The sequence below is a fragment of the Ranitomeya imitator genome, chromosome 2, assembly GCF_032444005.1.
Source record: "Ranitomeya imitator isolate aRanImi1 chromosome 2, aRanImi1.pri, whole genome shotgun sequence".
Taxonomy (NCBI): Eukaryota; Metazoa; Chordata; class Amphibia; order Anura; family Dendrobatidae; genus Ranitomeya; species Ranitomeya imitator.
The window spans coordinates 347765788-347782562 of NC_091283.1; the positions used below are offsets into that span (position 1 = coordinate 347765788).

The 16775-nt window shown below is 44.9% G+C and overlaps 1 protein-coding gene across 1 annotated transcript in view; it reads right to left on the reverse strand.

Annotated features, from left to right (window-relative positions):
* The window catches only part of LOC138663723 (oocyte zinc finger protein XlCOF7.1-like), a 50209-nt gene extending 34581 nt beyond the window's left edge, over window positions 1–15628 (reverse strand). The window contains exon 1 of the mRNA XM_069750040.1: window positions 15580–15628. Within this exon, the coding sequence (XP_069606141.1) occupies window positions 15580–15606 (27 nt within the window). The 5' untranslated portion in view covers window positions 15607–15628. The remainder of the gene's footprint in view (window positions 1–15579) is intronic.
* Between the last annotated feature and the right edge of the window lie 1147 nt (window positions 15629–16775).

Below are 16775 nucleotides of genomic sequence, written 5' to 3' on the forward strand. Positions count from 1 at the left end.
ATGTGAAGCGATAGACCATGGAGACAAAAAAATCTGAAGAATGAATTATTTTGCTAGTACTGGCGCAGATGGAAGACCAGATAGCGAGATGAAATGAGCCATCTTGGAGAAACGATCCACCGCCACCCAGATTATCTATTTTATTATTTATTATTATTTATATAGCACCATTAATTCCATTCTGCTGTACATGAGAAAGGGGTGACATACAGGGTTATAGATATTGTTTACAGTAAACAGGTTTACAGTGACAGACTGGTACAGAGGGGAGAGCGGACTTACATTCTGACGGTATATCAGCCGACACTGGCAGTTCCATGATGAAATCCATGGAGATATGCTGCCAGGGAGCAGGCGGCACAGGCAAGGGAAGCGACCGACCGGTCAGAAGCTGGTTTGGGAGTCTTATTTCGGGCACGCGAGGGACAAGAGGAGACGAAATTCGCAAAATCTTTGCACAGGGTCGGCCAACAATAGTGTCGAGAGATAAGGAGAGTTGTCTTCTTCTGTTCAGCAGGACCCGCCACCTTACAAGAATGTCCCCAGAGAAGAACCCGCTTCCTGTCAGGTTCAGCCACGTAAGTCTTACCGGAGGGTAGATGAGATAGGTTTAGCGGAGCAACTGTGATTATTTTGGAGGGCTCGATGATATGTTTAAGCTCCTCATCCTGGTCAGAGGCCAGAAAAGACCGGGAGAGCATTTCTGCCATAACGTTTTTGTCAGCTGGCCGAAAGTGGAGTGTGAAGTTGAAGTGGGGAACAACAATGACCACCTGTCTTGACGTGGGTTAAGCTGCTGAGCCGACTGCAGATAAGCCAGATTCTTGTGGTCAGTGTAAATTATCACAGGGTGCAACGCTGCTTCCAGCAAGTACCACCACTCCTCCAGAGCCAGCTTGATTGCGAGCAGTTATCTATTGCCAATAGAGTAATTACAGTGGCGGAAATAAGTATTTGATCCCTTGCTGATTTTGTAAGTTTGCCCACTGACAAAGACATGAATACTCTATGATTTTAACATTGAGAGAAAGAATATAAAAAATAAAATCCAGAAAACCACATTGCATAAATTATATTAATTTGCTTGCATTTTGCAGTGAGAACTAAGTATTTAATCCCCTACCAACCATTAAGAGTTTTGACTTCTACAGACCAGTTATTGGCTCCTAATCAACTCATTACCAACTCATTACCAACTCATTACAAAGCCATCCACAACCTGTCTCCTCCATACATCTGTGACATGGTCTCCCGGTACCTACCTACACGCGACCTACGATCCTCCCAAGACCTCCTTCTCTACTCCCCTCTCATCTCTTCTTCCCATAACCGCATCCAAGACTTCTCCCGTGCTTCCCCCATACTCTGGAACTCTCTACCCCAACACATCAGACTTGCGCCTACCATAGAAACCTTCAAAAAGAACCTGAAGACTCATCTCTTCCGACAAGCCTACAGCCTGCAGTGATCCTCAACCTACTGAACAGCCGCACAGCCAGCTCTTCCCTCTCCTAGTGTATCCTCACCCACCCCCTGCAGACTGTGAGCCCTCGCGGGCAGGGTCCTCCCTCCTTATGTACTCGTGTGCCTTGTTATCTGCTCATGTTTAATGTATTTGTCTATATTTGCCCCGTATTCACATGTAAAGCGCCATGGAATAAATGGCGCTATAAAAATGTATAATAATAATAATAATAATAATAATAAAATAATTACCTGCATTAAAAATATTTAGAATTGAGAGTCCTCAGTGGTTGATACCTTTTAATGGCTAACTGAAAAGATGGTAACAAATTGCAAGCTTTCGAGACTACACAGGCCTCTTCATCAGGCAAAGACTAAAACAAATTCTGAAGAATCACATATTTATGCACAACATGGCATGGAAAAAAAAGGGAAAAACCATGGGTAAGACAGGTGACATGAAGCAGAATTACCATGGGTGATAAACAGTTACGTCCATATATATTGGGCCAATTCTTAGATAAGGATTGTTTTATTGTCCTGTGATTAAGGTCTCTGTTGTGATGACCCCACATGGTCTTAGGGGCAAGTCCCTTAGTTGATGTAAAGAGACATACGGTAAATCCGTGCGACACATTCATTCCTGCAGTGTGAGTGTCAAAGGCCATCATCAGTTTATATTCCCAGACTCTTCTGTCTTTCTGCGATTTGAAGCTACCTTTTAACACAAGTAATTTCATGTCCATAATGTTATGATTTGGGAGACAAAAATGTATTGCCGCAGGTAGATCCATTCTTTTTTCTCTTATTGTATGGCGGTGAGAATTCATTCTTGTTCTAAGCTTTTGCCCTGTCTCCCCCACATACAGACCCCCAGTTGGACATTTAGTACAAATAATTAGGTACACTTCTAAATATTTTTCTATCTACTGGCTTACAAGGTACCAAGATATATTTCTTTCCTGTGCCTGCATTAAAGACACTGTCTTACATACAGTAAAAGATTCCTGTCCACAGACTCAATTAATCAGTCAGACTCTAACCTCTACAACATGGCCAAGGCCAAACAGCTTCAGGGACAAGATCATAGACCTGCACAAAGCTGGAATGGGCTACAAAACCATAAGTAAGATGCTGGGTGAGAAGGAGACAACGGTCAATGCAATAGTATGAAAATGGAAGAATTACAAAATGACTGTCAATCGAAATCGATTGAGGGCACCATGCAAAATCTCACCTCATGGGGTATCCTTGATCATGAGGAAAGTGAGAGATCAGCCTAAAACTACAAAGGTGGAACTTGTTAATGATCTTAAGGCAGCTGGGACCACAGTGACCAAGAAAAAAAATTGGTAACACATTACGCCGTAAAGGTTTAAAATCCTGTAGTGAGTGCCCACATGGTCCCCTGCTCAAGAAGGCACATGTGCAGACCCATCTGAAGTTTGCCAATGAACATCTGGATGATCCTGTGCGTGATTAAGATAAGGTGCTGTGGTCAGATGAGACAAAAATTGAGGTCTTTGGCATTAACTCAACTCGCCGTGTTTGGAAGAAGAGAAATGCTGCCTGTGACCCAAAGAACACCATTCTCACTGTCAAGCATAGAGGTGGAAACATTATGTTTGGGGGTGTTTCTCTGCTAAGGGCACACTTCACCGCATTAATGGGAGAATGGACGGAGCCACGTAACGTAAAATCCTGAGTGACAACTTCCTTCCCTCCGCCAGGACATTAAAAATGGGTCGTGGCTGGGACTTCCAGTAAGACAATGACCCAAAACACACAGCCAAGGCAACAAAGGAGTGGCTCAAAAAGTTGCTAAGTGACAGCCTCAAAATCTTAATGATTTAGAGACAATCTGCAAAAAGGAGTGGACCAAAATTCCTCCTGACATGTGCGTAAACCTCATCATCAACTATAAAAAACATCGACTTCCGTGCTTGCTAACAAGGGTTTTGCCACCAGAGTGATCAAATACTTATTTCTCACTGCAAAATGCAAATAAATTTATATAATTTATACAGTGTGATTTTCTGAATTTTATTTTTGATATCCCATCTCTCAATGTTAAAATTAACCTACCCTTAAAATTATAGACTGTTCATGTTTTTGTCAATGGGCAAACTTACAAAATCAGCAAAAGATGAAATACTTATTTCCCCCACTGTACGTTCTGGTGCCGAGAAGAGTTTAGAGAAAAAGCTGCAGGACATCATGTGACCAGATGAAGACTTCTGAGTGAGGACGGCTCCTGCCCCTGTGGAAGATGCATCCACCTCCAGGAATAACTGCTTCTTATGGTTTGGGCGATGCAGCACCGATGCCGAGGAGAACTCCTGCTTGAGGACTACAAAGGTGTCTTCTGCTTCAGGAGTCCATTCCTTAGGATTGGCTCCTTTGCGAATGGGGGCAGACATAGAAGCAGTCCGGGATGAAAAATGCAAAATAATTTGGAGATAATTTGCAAACCCTGAGAAACCGCTGGATAGCTTTAAGGCCACTTCATGACAGCGAACACCTTCTCAGGATCCAGACTGGTCTAAGAAACAATGTATCCCAGAAATGGAATGGAGGACTGTTTGAAGACGCACTATTCATATTTGGCATAGAGACGGTTAGTTCTTAACCTTAGTAGAACCCAGCGAACGTTCCTCCTGTGTGTTGACAGATCAGGAGACAATACCAAGATATCATCCAGGTATACTACCACACATGTATAGAGCAGGTCACAGAAGAGGTCATTCACCAGTTCTTGGAAGACAGCTGGGTCATTACAGAGTCCAAACTGCAATAAAGCGATATTCGTAATGGCCATCGTGGGTGTTGAAAGCCGTCTTCCACTTGTCTCCCTGGTGAATTCGAACCAGGTTGTATGCCCCTCGTAGGTCAAGCTTTGTGAAGACACTGGAACCTTCAGGTGATCAAACATCTCGGAGATCAGGGGTAGGGGTACTTATTTTTTACGGTGATTTGGCTAAGGCCCTGTAGTCAATGCAGAGTTGCAGAGAGCCGTCCTTCTTCTTCACAAAGAAAAACCCAGCTCCGGCTGGATAAATCCCCTAGCGAGGTTCTCTTCTATATACTCGGACATAGCACGAGTCTCGGCCTGGCACAGGGGGTAGATTCGGCCTCATGGAGGTGAGGTGCCCGGCAGGAGGTCAAGCGGGTATTCATACGACCTATGAGGTGGCAAGGTCTCAGCCTCTTTCTTGTCAAAGACATCCTCATACGTCCAATATGCCGTGGGCAGGCCAGGCAAATTAACAGAAGAAGGAGACAGGACAGGACGAACGGGAGCAAGGCACATTTTGTGACATCCTGAGCCCCAACGGAGAACTTCTCCAGACCTCCAGTCCAGAACAGGTTCATGTTTTTGCAGCCACTAGGTCCCTGTAGAGGATAAGAGAGACCAGACAGCACATGGAGAGAAATCTTCTCCGAATGCAGCATTCCCACCTGAGGCTCCATGAGTTCCGTGATGAACTGGATGGTCTGGAGTAGAGGCTTTCCATCCACTGAAGAAATTACCTACGGATCTGGAAGACGTAGGACCATAGTCTTATACCGGTTGACCACAGCCTGTTGAACAAAGTTACTTGGCCGCAGGAGACAGATACAGTCAGGGCCAACAATGGAGAGTATATATCCGATAGTTTTGGGCACAAATACTACCGTAATTTTCCTAAATCAACGATTAAATTATCCTATCAAAAAAGCTTGAAGAATTTCTTATTAAAATCAACAATTCTTTATTAAACACAATAATTAATAAAACACATAGATTGTAAGTAGTACATGATTAGACAATACATGATACCTTCAAGTAAGAAGTGGTACAAATATTAGATAGTGCCTTAATCCCTTCCCGACCCATGACGCCACGTTGACGCCTATTAAAACTGGTGAAATATTACAATCCAGCCATGGCCGATGCTGCAATATCACCGGCCATGGCTGGAAACACCCCCCCCCCACCGCCACCGATCCACCCCCCCAGTCCTCCGATCAGTCCTGTACACTGGTCCGCTCCCCTCCGTCCTCCTGTCCGCTCCCCCCATGCTCCAATCCCACCCCCCATGCTCCAATCCAACCCCCCTGCACTCTGATCCACCCCGTGCTCCAATTCACCCCCCGTGCTCCAATCCACCCCCCATGCTCCGATCCACCCCCGTGCTCCAATCCACCCCCCGCACTCCGATCCACCCGCCCATGCTCCGATCCACCCCCCCGTGCTCCCCCCACCCCATCATACTTACCGAGCCTCCCGAGGTCCGTCCGTCTTCTCCATGGGCGCCGCCATCTTCCAAAATGGCGGGCGCATGCGCAGTGCGCCCGCCGAATCTGCCAGCAGGCAGATTCGTTCCAATGTGCATTTTGATCACTGTGATAAAACCTATCACAGTGATCAAAATAAAAAAAATAGTAAATGACCCCCCCCCTTTGTCACCCCCATAGGTAGGGACAATAATAAAATAAAGAAATTTTTTTTTCCACTAAGGTTGGGGTTAGAACTAGGGTTAGGGTTTCCGTATGTGCACACGTATTCTGGTCCTCTGCGGATTTTTCCGCAGCGGATTTGATAAATCCGCAGTACTAAACCGCTGCGGATTTATGGCGGATTTACCGCGGTTTTTCTGCGCATTTCACTGCGGTTTTATAACTGCGATTTTCTATTGGAGCAGTTGTAAAACCGCTGCGGAATCCGCAGAAAGAAGTGACATGCTGTGGAATGTAAACTGCTGCGTTTCCGTGGAGTTTTTCTGCAGCATGTGTACAACGATTTTTGTTTCCCATAGGTTTACATCGAACTGTAAACTCATGGGAAAGTGCTGCGCATCGTGGATCCGCATCATTTTCCGCAGCGTGTGCACATACCTTTAGAATTAGGCTATGTGCACACGGTGCGGATTTGGCTGCGGATCCGCAGCGGATTGGCCGCTGCGGATTCGCAGCAGTGTTCCATCAGGTTTACAGTTCCATGTAAATCTATGGAAAACCAAATCCGCTGTGCCCATGGTGCGGAAAATACAGCGCGGAAACGCTGCGTTGTATTTTCTGCAGCATGTCAATTCCTTGTGCAGATTCCGCAGCGTTTTACACCTGTTCCTCAATAGGAATACGCAGGTGAAATCCGCACAAAAAACACTGGAAATCTGCGGTAAATCCGCAGGTAAAACGCAGTGCCTTTTACCTGCGGATTTTTCAAAAATGGTGCTGAAAAATCTCACACGAATCAGCAACGTGGGCACATAGCCTTAGGGTTAAGGTTGGAATTAGGGTTGTGATTAGGGTTATGGCTACAGTTGGGATTAGGGTTAGGGGTGTGTTGGGGTTAGTGTTGGAGGTAGAATTGAGGGGTTTCCACTGTTTAGGCACATCAGGGGTCTCCGAACGCAACATGGCGCCACCACTGATTCCAGCCAATCTTGTATTCAAAAAGTCAAATGGTGCTCCCTCACTTCCGAGCCCCGACGTGTGCCCAAACAGTGGTTTACCCACACATATGAGGTACCAGCATACTCAGGACAAGCTGCGCAACAATTACTGGGGTCCAATTTCTCCTGTTACCCTTGTGAAAATAAAAAATTGCTTGCTAAAACATCATTTTTGAGGAAAGAAAAATGATTTTTTATTTTCACGGCTCTGCGTTGTAAACGTCTGTGAAGCACTTGGGGGTTCAAAGTGCTCACCACATATCTACATAAGTTCCTTGGGGGGTCTAGTTTCCAAAATGGGGTCACTTGTGGGGGGTTTCTACAGTTTAGGCACACCAGGGGCTCTGCAAACGCAACGTGACGCTCGCAGACCATTCCATCAAAGTCTGCATTTCAAAAGTCACTACTTCCCTTCTGAGCCCCGACGTGTGCCCAAACAGTGGTTTACCCCCACACATGGGGTATCAGCGTACTCAGGAGAAACTGGACAACAACTTTTGTGGTCAAATTTCTCCTGTAACCCTTGGGAAAATAAAAAATTGCGGGCTAAAAAATCATTTTTGAGAAAATATTTTTTTTTTTTAAATTTTCATGGCTCTGCGTTATAAGCTTCTGTGAAGCACTTGGGGGTTCAAAGTGCTCACCACACATCTAGATTAGTTCCTTTGGGGGTCTAGTTTCTAAAATGGGGTCATTTGTGGGGGATCTCCAATGTTTAGGCTCACAGGGGCTCTCCAAATGTGACATGGTGTCCGCTAATGATTGGAGCTAATTTTCCATTTAAAAAGCCAAATGGCGTGCCTTCCCTTCCGAGCCCTGCCGTGCGCCCAAACAGTGGTTTACCCCCACATATGGGGTATCAGCGTACTCAGGACAAACTGGACAACAACATTTGGGGTCCAATTTCTCCTATTACCCTTGGCAAAATAGTAAATTCCAGGCTAAAAAATCATTTTTGAGGAAAGAAAAATTATTTTTTATTTTCATGGCTCTGCGTTATAAACTTCTGTGAAGCACCTGGGGGTTTAAAGTGCTCACTAGGCATCTAGATAAGTTCCTTGGGGGGTCCAGTTTCCAAAATGGGGTCACTTGTGGGGGAGCTCCAATGTTTAGGCACACAGGGACTCTCCAAACGCGACATGGTGTCCGCTAACGATGGAGATAATTTTTCATTCAAAAAGTCAAATGCGCTCCTTTTCTTCCGAGCCTTACCATGTGCCCAAACAGTGGTTTACTCCCACATGTGAGGTATCGGTATACTCAGGAGAAATTGCCCAACAAATTTTAGGATCCATTTTATCCTGTTGCCCATGTAAAAATGAAAAAATTGAGGCTAAAAATTTTTTTTGTGAAAAAAAAGTACTTTTTCATTTTTACGGATCAATTTGTGAAGCATCTGGGGGTTTAAAGTGCTCCCTATGCATCTAGATAAGTTCCTTGGGGCGTCTAGTTTCCAAAATGGTGTCACTTGTGGGGGAGCTCCAATTTTTAGGCAGACGGGGGCTCTCCAAACGTGACATGGTGTCCGCTAAAGAGTGGAGCCAATTTTTCATTCAAAAAGTCAAATGGCGCTCCTTCCCTTCCAAGCCCTGCCGTGCGCCCAAACAGTGGTTTACCCCCACATATGAGGTATCAGCGTACCCAGGACAAATTGGACAACAACTTTCGTGGTTCAGTTTCTCCTTTTACCATTGGGAAAATAAAAAAATTGTTGCTAAAAGATAATTTTTGTGACTAAAAAGTTAAATGTTCATTTTTTCCTTCCATGTTGCTTCTGCTGCTGTGAAGCACCTGAAGGGTTAATAAACTTCTTGAATGTGGTTTTGTGCACCTTGAGGGGTGCAGTTTTTAGAATGGTGTCACTTTTGGGTATTTTCAGCCATATAGACCCCTGAAACTGACTTCAAATGTGAGGTGGTCCCTAATAAAAATGGTTTTGTAAATTTCGTTGTAAAAATGAGAAATCGCTGGTCAACTTTTAACCCTTATAACTTCCTAGCAAAAAAAAATTGTGTTTCCAAAATTGTGCTGATGTAAAGTATACATGTGGGAAATGTTATTTATTAACTATTTTGTGTCACATAACTCTCTGGTTTAACAGAATAAAAATTAAAAATGTGAAAATTGCGAAATTTTAAAATTTTTTGCCAAATTTCCGTTTTTATCACAAATAAACGCAGAATTTATTGACCTAAATTTAGCACTAACATGAAGCCCAATATGTCATGAAAAAAACAGTCTCAGAACTGCTAGGATCCGTTGAAGCGTTCCTGAGCTATTACCTCATAAAGGGACACTGGTCAGAATTGCAAAAAACGGCCAGGTCATTAAGGTCAAAATAGGCTGGGTCATGAAGGGGTTAAAAATACATAATTATTCTCACAAAAAAACACCATTCTCATTATATTGGACTATATTCACCATAACATTCTCAAAAATTGCAGTCACAAATCTCCACAATTGATTCATACAAAATCAATACAGACATTTTCTATATAGGATGATTTTTCATATTCTTTTATTATTACACTGCCCTCTAGTGGGATGGAAAAAATTACATCCTATTGGTGATTTAAACCACACTGCTGCAATCATTTCTTATATGCCTTTTTGCAAATTAAGCCAAGCACCATCCAATACCCATATATATCTCCTTTAAATTTATATCATAATCATAGCAAAAGTGCATAGACAAAGATGAAAGTTTTTTAAAGTGCAATATAGTAGTATTATATTGGTGCAAGGCAATCCCCATAGCAAAAAGATGCATATAACCCTTAGGGTGACATACCACGGATTCAGACTTGAAAGACCACATGTGGGAAACCCCTAACACACGTTTCGTGTTCTTGCTTCTTCCTTCGATAATTTCAACAATGGAGAGGTAGAAGTCTTGCCTAGGGTAGCCTCTCCTACCGACCCTAAGCACTGGCATTTCCCAGTCTCTCGGGGCAGGAATGAATAAGATGTTCGGCGTAGCTGCAGTAGAAGCATGTCCTTTCGGCCCAACAAACCTCTTGGCAGTGCTTGGATAGCTTCACCTGGTCAATCTGCATAAGTACAAGCAAAGAAGTCACAGCAGGAACTAGCGTAATGATCGGTCGTTGAAAGGTGGGAGCCAGGCGTACCGATCTTCTCTCGCGGTTCACCTCTTTGGTCCATTCCTGGAACCTAATGTCAATTCAGTTTGCGAGAGACATCAGGTCATCCAGAGAGGTGGGTATCGCCCGGCCAGCCAGTTCATCCTTGATTCGCCCGAAGAGGCCTTCCCAGAGCTACCAGAGCCTCATTGTTCCAAACGAGTTCCAAAGACAAGGTACACTGGCCCACGGAGAGGTTACTTTGGCGTAACCGGAGCAGAGCAGAGGCTGCAGAAGAAATGCGACCGGGCTCGTCGAAGACCACATGAAAGAAGGACTGTAGGTTGAACACTAACAGATCCCCTCTTTACCACAGAGGATTGAGCCATGCTAGAGCCTCACCAGATAGATGTGACATGATGAAGGCCACTTTGGCTCGGTCTGAGGTGATGAGCCAGGAGTTCGAAGTGCAGCGTGCACTGGTTAATGAATCCCCGACACAGAGCGGGATCTCCGCCAAAGCGTGGAGGAGCTGCCAGGTGAGGTCTGGAACCTGGTGCATAACTGGCTGCCTGGTGCGTCACTGTGGTGGTAATGAGGGTGTGGAAGCGGCCGGTACTGCCAGCGTGTCAAGACAGGTATTTACAGACCGTAGATAGGAAAGAATCTTGTCCTGCTGATCCTTCTGGCGGGAGACCTCCTGGTGTAGGTCCGAGATAGAAGCCAGTGAATTCCATAGCCTGTGCAAACTCTAACAGGCTGGGTGGTGGAACCACTGTGCCACAGCCCAAGGAAGACCTGGAGGGGCATGACAAGGAGCCTCACCCAATCTGACCACAGACATGCAGCAGCTACTCCAGGAATGAATGATTCAGAAAAAAGTATGCGGAACGCACCATGGCAGCTGCCATGGTGAGTGCCGCATACTTTTTTCTGAATCATTCATATTTACATGTTGATATATGCTGAGCACCTCCAAATTAGACATTTATGCTGAGAAAGGCTCTATAATCTGTCTCGACATCTCCGTACAAAGGATTATATGTTTTAACACTGGTGCCACTATTCACATTTCTTTGTGGCTTAGAGGCTACTCCAGGACTGACCTTGGCAGCTGACACCAAGGAACGGGTAGCTGGGATGGCCCAGGTGAACGTCCAGCAGATGCAGACAGGCAGAGAAGATGACAGGAACCGCAGGTGCAGACAGGACAGTCTGAGAGAAAGATGAGCACCGGCAAGTGCAGCTGGCTCGGCTGCCATTGAGGTGAGCACCAGCGGGTGCATCTGGCTTGGCTGCCGTTGAGGTGAGCACTGTCGAGTGCAACTGGCTCAGCTGCTGTTGAGCAAAGCACTGGCGGGTGCAGCTGGCTCGGCTGCCATTGAAGAAAGCACTGGCAGGTGCAACAAACAAGCTCTCCAGGCATGTGTTGTGACTGTCACACAGCCGCGACACATCCAGCTGTGGTGCCGAACTGCTGATTATCGGGACCGCTCCAGGTATCTAGGTTATCGATGCAGCTATAGCTATTTGGATAAGCACTTATCCAAAGCTATTGGATCGTCCCTAGTCACGATAAATCCAAGCACCAACAGCAAGAAAAGGAAATAGAACACAGAGCTCTCACATCATTAGCAAAGCTACAGCTGACAATAGTCTGCTCATAACTAGCCATCTAAATAGCTAGCAAATTAACTAGAATGGGAACCTCCTGGAAGAAGGCCGCAGGCTAGGCCAGATTGAGCAGCAACAGGGCTATCAATGAAAATGCTGACAGCCTAGCATTCCCCAGCCTCAGAATGGATGGCTGGGCAGTCACTCACATTACTGATAGTTCAGCACACTCCAGATCCTATAGAGAGGCTGAGCTGTCACTCACAGCCAAAACATTTTAGAATTCTTATCCAGAGTTGGATCAAAGAAGTATCGTTTCTCCTTGTGGAGAGTGACATGTTAAGCATGTCGAGATGAGGAGACTTAAAGCCGCAATGCTCCTCTGGGAAATATGCAAATTGTCTTTTCAGAGAGGAAGAGGACTAGAACTCTAGTGCCACCTATTGGAAGTAGCAACCTAACAGTCAATGTCGACCCTTTAACGAGCCGTATCACATGACTTAGGATAACAGCCAAGCCAGATCTCAATTTGGCTTTTATCCTAAGTCATGTGACAAGGCTCATTAAAGGGTTGACATTGCCAATAGGTGGCACTAGAGTTCTAGTCCTCTTCCTCTCTGAAAAGACAATTTGCACATTGTCCAGAGTTGGTAATTCAGATCAGATATGTTTACTACTTTGAAAAGCATGGTTGAGCAGGATGCATGGAGTTTGCCGTCTGTACTGGAAAGTGACAGGTCTTGTAGCTGTGGTCTAGAAGAATCTTTATCAGGGCTCAATGATCACTGGTTGGGTAAGGGTATGTGCACAAGGACAAAAATAAAAATTGCTGCTTCTACCACCACAACCAACTACAAGGAAAAATAGGATCAAACAAAATATATCCATGTCTTGCCATGCTCAGCTTGATACTTGTAAATGAACATAAAAATTCAGAAGAAAGCAAGAGGAGCGGCACCCACTACTAGCAATTTCAATAAAACGCACTTTATTTCGATCACAGAGTTGTAGTCAAGAGACATCAGTGAAATGAGCTAATCTCACTGATTCTCGGTCTACAAACCTTTGACCAAAATAAAGTGCGTTTTACTGAAATTGCTAGCAGTGGGTGCCACTCCTCTTGGTTTCTTCTGGATTTGCATGATCATTTACAAGTTTCAAGCTGAGCACCACAAAATACGGATTTTGTATTTTTCAGAAGGGTAAACCTGCCTAGATTCCATAGAGGAAAACACTTGAATATACACCAATATTTTCTTTCTTTACATTCCCTGAGCACTTTTTTCAACATTTTTAACTACCTATGGTTTTTCAGCATTTTTGTAGTATTTTTTAAAGTTTTTCTTTTTAATTCCATTCAACAATTAAGAAAAAATGCTGGCATCGGGCATTTTTTGAGCCTTCTCATTGACTTCTCTTACACAACATAAAACAGATTCAAAGCAGGAAAGCCTATAGAACATTCTGCTCACTACTTGTAAGGCTATGTGCCCACGTAGCATTTTTTTAAGCATTTTTGCCATGTTTTTCCGCCGCGTAAACTCTTAAAAAACACTAACAAAACGCATCCCATTAATTGCAATTGCTGTGCCCATGCTGCGTTTTTTTCCAGAGCGGAAACGCGGCGATTCATCAGCCATATAGTTGTATTGGAACACATGGATAAAAATGTGGCAAAAATGCAAAAAAAAGCTTGCGTTTTTCATGGCAAGGGTGTCCGGTTTTGATGAGGAAAAATCTGCTTATAATCTGCAACGTGGATACATAGCCTAAGCGTTAGGGATTTTTGGAAACCTGAACCAGTTAAAAAAGCTCAAAAGAATTGAACATGTGAACAGCAAGTGGTTTTTACAGGGTAATGTATGTTCATTTTTTGGGTACTTTTCTGGTGCAGACCCATTTGCACTAACTTAACCCCTTAATGACCACCGATACACTTTATAACGGCGGCAGTTCAGGGTACTTAAACCACAACGCCGCTTTTTAACGGCACTGAGGTTTAAGTGTATAGCGCTCCCCAGCATTGAAATTTCTCCAGGGTCTTGGCTACCAGGGGTAGCTAAGACCCCAGAGAACATGATTCGGGTCGGTTTTTACCGACCCCAATGTTGCGATCGCCGTTATTAACGGTATAACGGTGACCGCAAAAAAAGTCAGATTTTCCATTTAATTTCTCTCTCCTCTCATGTGATTGAACATCAGAGGAGAGAAATAGGGTCCCCCAATCACCACCCCGGTACCTCTGGTTTCTAGGCATCCTTCCATGAAATCCCCCGGGCCACCAGCATCTTCTTCTGGGAGAAAATGGCTGGCACATGTGAAGTGCGCCCGCCGAAATCTGACGGCCAGCACTTGGCAACAATAGAAAATTATTCCTATTGGTTCATTTTGATCACTGTGATAGATTCTATCACAGTGACCAAAATTTAAAAAATTTAAAATAAAACCCCCTCTATCACCCCCTTAGTTAGGGTAAAATAATAAGATAACAAAAATATATTTATTTTCATTTTTCCATTAGGGCTAGAGTTGGGCAAAGTGAGTTGGGATAAAGTTAGTTGGGGTTGGGGCTTGGGCTAAATGTTTGTGAGAAAAGTTATGTTCATTTTTCCTTCCACATTGCTTCAGTTCCTGTGAAGCACGTAAAGGGTTAATAAACGTCTTAAAAGTGGTTTTGAGCTCCTTGAGGGGTGCAGTTTTTAGAATGGTGTCACTTTTGGGTATTTTCTGTCATGAAGGCCCCGCAAAGTCACTTCAAATGTGAGGTGGTCCCTAAAAAAAATGGTTTTGTAAGTTTTGTTGGAAAAATGAGAAATCGCTGGTCAACTTTTAACCCTTATAACTTCATAACGAAAAAAAATGTTGTTTCCAAAATTGTGCTGATGTAAAGTAGACATGTGGGATATATTGTTTATTAACTATCGTGCGTGATATATCACTGTAATTTAAGGGCATAAAAATTCAAAGTTTTAAAATTGCAAAATTTTCGCCATATCTCCATTTTTTTCATAAATAAATGCAAGTAATATCGCAGAAATTTTATCACTAAGGCTACCTTCACACATCATTTTTATGCCGTCAGGCTCAATCCGGCGAATTCTGAAAAAAACGGATCCGGCAACAGTTGCCACCAGATTGATTTTTTTTCTCATAGACTTGTATTAGCGACGGATGGTCTCATGTTTCATCCGTTTTTTGACAGATCCTTCGAAAATTGGTTTTCCGGCGGCCGGAAAAAACGGACATAGTAAAATTTTTTCTGTCCGTCGAAAAAACGGACAGCGATGGATCCATCGCCGTCCATCGTTTGCTATAATGGAACCCTATGGCGCCGGATCCATCAAATGACGGAATCCGGAGATGGATTCAAATTTTTTTTTAACTGAGCATGCTCCAATTTTTTTTTTTTATCCAATTAGCTGGATTAGCTAGTCGGACTTGTTGAAAAAAAGGATCTGTCGCGTCAGTTTTTCACAATCTGCGATGGATCGGATTTTTTCAACATTCGACGGGTTATGCCTGACGGCAAAAACCTGATGTGTGAAAGGAGCCTACCATGAAGTACAATATGTCATGAAAAAACAGTCTCAGAATCACCGGGATCCGTTGAAGAGTTCCGGAGTTATAACCTCATAAAGGGACAGTGGTCAGAATTGTAATAATTGGCTTGGTCATTGAGCAGCAAATTGGCTCTGTCACTATGGGGTTAAAGGGAACCTGTCAGTCACCTGAATTTGGCGGGACCGGTTTTCGGTCATATGGGCGGAGTTTTCAGGTGTTCGATTCACCCTTTCCTTACCCGCTGGCTGCATGCTGGCCGCAATATTGGATTGAAGTTCATTCTATGTACTCCGTAGTACACGCCTGCGCAAGGCAAGCTTGCCTTGCGCAGGCGTGTACTACGGAGGACAGAACATTCAAAAGGTCCAAAGGACAGGACTGGAAGGGGTTAACATTACCAGTGATGGTCCCTCTCCACCTACCTCCACCTGCAGAGCCTCACACCACATATATGGCTGCTCTGTGCACACAGGACCTGTGATGAGGTCACAGGAGGGGAGGAGTCAGTGGTCACATGATCAGGGCCTCAGTGTATGCAGGACTCTGCTGTGCTGGTTGTCATGGTGCTGGGTGAGGGAAAGATTATGTGTGGGGTCAGGAGGGGTTTACAGTGTGTGTACGAGGTGTACGGAGCAGAGCCACATGTGTACGAGGTGTACGGAGCGGAGCCGCGTGTGTACGAGGTGTACGGAGCGGAGCCACGTGTGTACGAGGTGTACGGAGCGGAGCAACCTGTGTACGAGGTGTACGGAGCGGAGCTGCGTGTGTACGATGTGTACAGAGCGGAGCCACGTGTGTACGAGGTGTACGGAGCGGAGCAACCTGTGTACGAGGTGTACGGAGCCGAGCCACGTGTGTACGAGGTGTACGGAGCAGAGCAATGTGTGTACGAGGTGTACGGAGTGGAGCTGCACGTGTATGATATGTACGGAGCAGAGCCACGTATGAACGAGGCGTACAGATCGGAGCTGCGTATATACAAGGTGTATGGAGTGGAGCCACGTGTGTACAAGATGTACGGAGCAGAGCCACATATGTACGAGATGTACTGAGCAGAGCCACATGTGTACGAGGTGTACGGAGCGGAGCCGTGTGTTCGAGGTGTGCGGAGCCACGTGTATGTACGAGGTGTCTGGAACGGAGCCGCGTATGTACAAGGTGTACGGAGTGGAGCCGCGTGTGTACGAGGTGTACGGAGCAGAGCCACATGTGTACGAGATGTACGGAGCAGAGCCACATATGTACGAGATGTAAGGAGCAGAGCCACATGTGTACGAGATGTACGGAGCAGAGCCACATATGTACGAGATGTAAGGAGCAGAGCCACATGTGTACGAGGTGTACGGAGCAGAGCCGCGTGTGTATGAGGTGTACGGAGCAGAGCCGTGTATGTACAAGGTGTACGGAGCGGAGCCACGTGTGTACGGAGCATAGCCGTGTGTTCGAGGTGTACGGAGTGGAGCCGTGTGTGTTTGAGGTGTACGGAGCGGAGCAGTGTGTGTATGAGGTGTACGGAGCGGAGCCATGTGTGTACGAGGTGTATGGAGTGGAGTCTCTAGGGGTATCAGAGAATACTGTAGTACTCATTAGCTCTACCTGTTTGGTATCTGCTGCATTC